This window comes from Heloderma suspectum, chromosome 1, assembly GCF_057233095.1.
Source record: "Heloderma suspectum isolate Gila_16-S chromosome 1, 16-S_ref, whole genome shotgun sequence".
Classification (NCBI taxonomy): domain Eukaryota; kingdom Metazoa; phylum Chordata; class Lepidosauria; order Squamata; family Helodermatidae; genus Heloderma; species Heloderma suspectum.
Window position 1 is genome coordinate 305,778,710 of NC_139458.1, and position 4,166 is coordinate 305,782,875.

At 40.5% G+C, this 4,166-nt stretch overlaps 1 protein-coding gene across 1 annotated transcript; it reads right to left on the minus strand.

Moving 5' to 3' along the window:
* Positions 1 to 1,345: 1,345 nt before the first annotated feature.
* CGA (glycoprotein hormones, alpha polypeptide) lies at positions 1,346 to 3,755 on the minus strand. The gene is made up of 3 exons (XM_084831156.1): positions 3,656 to 3,755; positions 2,689 to 2,879; positions 1,346 to 1,429 (listed from the first exon to the last, which is right to left on the minus strand). Exons 1-3 carry the CDS (start codon positions 3,753 to 3,755, stop codon positions 1,346 to 1,348), a joined length of 375 nt encoding a protein of 124 aa, XP_084687282.1.
* Positions 3,756 to 4,166: the final 411 nt, after the last annotated feature.

A 4,166-nucleotide genomic window follows, 5' to 3' on the forward strand; every position in this document is an offset into this window, starting at 1 on the left:
ACCCACAGAGTGAGAGTGAAGGCAGAAGCAAGTAGTTTTAGCAGTGGAATCTGGGATAGAAAGAGATGAAAGAGGGAGGCTAGTGAGAAGAACACATCTTCTTTTGGATGTGGATATGACAGACACAACACACACACACACATGCATTTTATTACACCCGATGTTTCATCCCAGTTAAAATAGTAACGTGAATGCAATCCTACTTCTTTCTTACTGTTTTCTATAAACATACTTTGGCAGAGGCTTTATACCATTCCCATATCTCAGTTTCAAGATTATGTCAGCAGGTCATCAGCTTTGAATTCCCAGCTACATATATGGATAAACTAGATCAATGGAGATGTTCCAGTGCAGAGGATGTAATATGTGACAAGGGAAGAACACAAGGGGGCTCCTAAACTGATCTGAGGATATGTTCATGCAATCGGCTCTCAGAAAGAGTTAACAAAAACTAGAGTGCTGTAGCATCCTAGCAAAAGAGTATCAAACATCAAGCCCTGGGGGCATTATCATGCCCTGAGATTCCCAATAATGCCCATGGAACCCTACAGTGCTCAACACAATTCGGTCATTTTCTGGGCCAGTGCCTTTAGCAAGCCCAGTGTATTGACATCTGGGAGTGTAGCCATGGGCATTTGCTGGGCAGGGAATTTGTGGCATGAGCTTTCATAATAACAGCCTACTTCATCAGGTGCAAGGCTTGGGTTTCTGTTAAAGAGAGAAAAAGATGCTTCTATAACACCACCACCCAAGCCCAAACGCTAAGAATAATTAGTTCTAAAACCAAGAGAAACCTGAAAAATATTGAAGGAAGTTTCCTTTTAATTGACTTTCCCCCCTTGGAATTAGAATCATTCTTTTGTCTACCACTGAAATTGTGTCATTTGATTCTTAAAAAGAAGAAAAAGAGAATTCACAAATCCTAACAAATGTAATAGCTTGTTTGGTGGTGATGTGTTGTTTTTTTTAAAAAGCATGCAACATATTGCCCCACAGTAACCTGGAAATAACCTTGGGGTGAAAAATTATTTCCAACTATTATACTGTCCTTGTTTCTGGAGAAATATTTATGCATTAATTCACACCTTACATACAAAATAAACAAGGCTTTGGATATCATGCATAATTCTATATTTGGTTCCTAGATGAAATGTTAACGCATATTTATCTGCTTATCCCAATGTGTGGTGAAGTAAAGAGGAAATAAAAGAGCAGGGTAGTTCATAGGATTCTACCCCAAAAGCGTTTTTTCTTTCAGAATAGTTAACATTTTACACAATATTGCTACAAAATCAAAGAAAATAAAACTCCATTCTGTGCCATCTGTGGTCTACTTGTAGAAGTTTTAAGATTTATGATAGTAGCAGGTACTGCAGTGACAATCTGTGTGGTTCTCTATCTTTGTGTTTTCATAATACGGAATGGGAGCCTTAGGGGAAAAAAAACACAATAAAATTATATTTAAGCACATTGCAAAATCCAGACCTTTCAATTAAATATGACCTCAAGGCTTTGATTTCTCAAAGTAAAACTTCCCTTCATACTTCTGAATGTAGATCGGGCAACACTGAGGATGATTACCTATGCCAACTCTGCAGTTATTTTCATATGAATTATTATAGAATCAATAGCTTGGAACCGTTGCACAATTACTGCAGATGTAAGTAGACTGAAACCTAAGGACAAGAGGACTCCAAAAGTACAATTAGTTCCACGCATCCAGTCATCCCAATCTGCAACGGTGTCTTTGTCTAGGCAGGGACACAATGGCCCCTTCCCACTCTGAAAAGTTGGAACCAGCTAGGCTCCTTCACATGGAGCTTTGACCCTACAATTGAGATTGCTTCCTCATGGAGGTTTGCGGGCTTTTTACATGATGCCATGACCCTCCAGGGCGTCTCCTGCACTAAATGCCCTTTGTTCCGTTTTTAAATATATCGCAGATAATGAGCTACCAAATTACCCTGCTGTGTTCCGCTTGAGTTCCCTCCATGAAAAGAGGAAAAGCGGCAAGAAGAGGAGTGAGATCAATTAAAGATATTGGAAAACTCAGATACGGGGAGAAGGAGGGGGGGAAGGGAGGGGGGAAGGGAAGGGAAGCACGTGAAAAAGGGAGTCGTCGTGATCCTGCATTTAAAATGGAAGCAGAAAGCCCCGGGATTTTAGGCTGGTGTAGAGATGCCCTAGATCTGCACTTTCAAAAGGCATCCCTGCCCAGGTTAGGAGGGGTCACACACACACACCCAGCCACCTAAGCAGGGCAGAGTGTTTTAACAGCATGGGTCTCACCCAGTGTGGGAGAGGGAGAGGAGAGAAATGGTAGTGGAGAGCGAATGACAGGCAGAGAGAAGGGTGGCAGAAAGAGCAAAAGTGAGAAAAGGCAGTTGCAGCAAGAGGGAGGTGGCTCCATTCACCTTGGGCTGTGGTTCCACCCAATGTCAGATATACCCCACCCACCCGCAACTGACTTTTCCTGCAATAACATACAAGTAAAATAACACAGAAATACCATAAAAACAGAAACAAACTGTAGAAAACAGTAGTGGCACCACCTGCTGCCCTCCAGGTGTTTTCGACTATAAATCTTATCAGCCCCATACAGCATGGGCAATGGTCAAAACCTATGGGAGTTGTAGTCCAAAATATCTGGAGGGCACTGGGTTGCTTACCCCACTATAGGCCCCTCACCTCTTTGAATGATCTCGCTACACAGCACGTTGCTTCTGAGGTAATGTTCTTTGGGACTGGCATGGTCTTCTTTGACCTCATGGGAGTGGGATATGCCCTTGAGAAACAACATCCTACACATTGGTACACAGGCCGCCCATTGAACAGTCTTGTCATGTGTGTGTTCAGGCTTAGTTTACATTCAGGACAACCTAGGAGACACACACACACAATATATGAATATGTTAGTCCTGTTCTAGGTTCCACTTATATCTTGTACACTTAATCATTTTAACTTTAATCATGCTTCCCACCCACTTATCTGGAACAGACGTTAAACTAAATGGCCTGTAGCATTCTGGATCCCTTTTTACACATTGGTATCACAGAGGCAGTCCTGAGATGGATGCCTGCTTTCCAGTCCTCTGGTACAGAAGCCAATGTTGGTGACAAGTTAATTTTTTAATGTAGTAATGTGGCCTAGAAAGCCCCCGAACTGAATTTACCTGAAAGAATCACATACAAACAACTTTCCAAGAAATATATTTTGCCATTTCTGTTAAAGAAAAAAATGATGACACTACCTATACACTTTTCTTTTCTTTTGATTTCACCATTTACAATGCCAGGAAATGTTATCTGACCAATTTACTTTATTATCATGGTACACAGACGGTGAAGATTTCACTGGTACATTTTATTGATCCCATTTTTTAATTAATTCATTTAAAATATTTATTGGCTGCCTTCTAGGGTCAAATTCCCTCAAGGCAGCTTCCAGCATATAAATTCAAAATATACAATAATCCAATGTATACACAGTTATACAGTATACAATAATCCAATCACAATAATACATTAAAATCCATAAAATATTATAAGAATAAAATTAATACATAACACGAACCAGCAATAACACTAATTGTAAGGAATATTCAAACCACCCTGTGTTCTCTTTTATTTCAGATATTAATGTAAGGAATCTCACCCTGCATGATAAATTCTCCATCTGGCAATGAATGAAGAATATTCAGAGATACAGACAACATGGCAAAAGTGACAGCTGCATACTTTCCATAGTAATCCATGGCCTTCCTGCAAAAGAGAGAAAACAAAGGATTCCCCTCTCCAATCCTAAGCAGGTTTATGTGGAAAGAAGCCCAGTTGTTTTCAGTGGAAGTGTCTTAGGATCACAGCTTTAATCTGATATATTTGAATTCTGGTTTCAGAATATGGTCTTGGCTAGAACCATGGACACTGTTTCAAAATTGCAATGCTGTTTTAAGGTAGAAACGCAGAGTCGGAGGTGACGATAAGCTGCAATTCCAAACATACTTACCTGATAGTAAGTCTCATCGAACTGAATGGATCAGACTTCTGCATAGACATGCCTAGGAGTATGCTATTAGAGGTCATCAAGTCCAGACCCCTGTTCAGTGCAAGGGGCAGTATCCAATACTGCTGCTGTGAAAGTGGAAATGACAGCTAGTACAATGGGA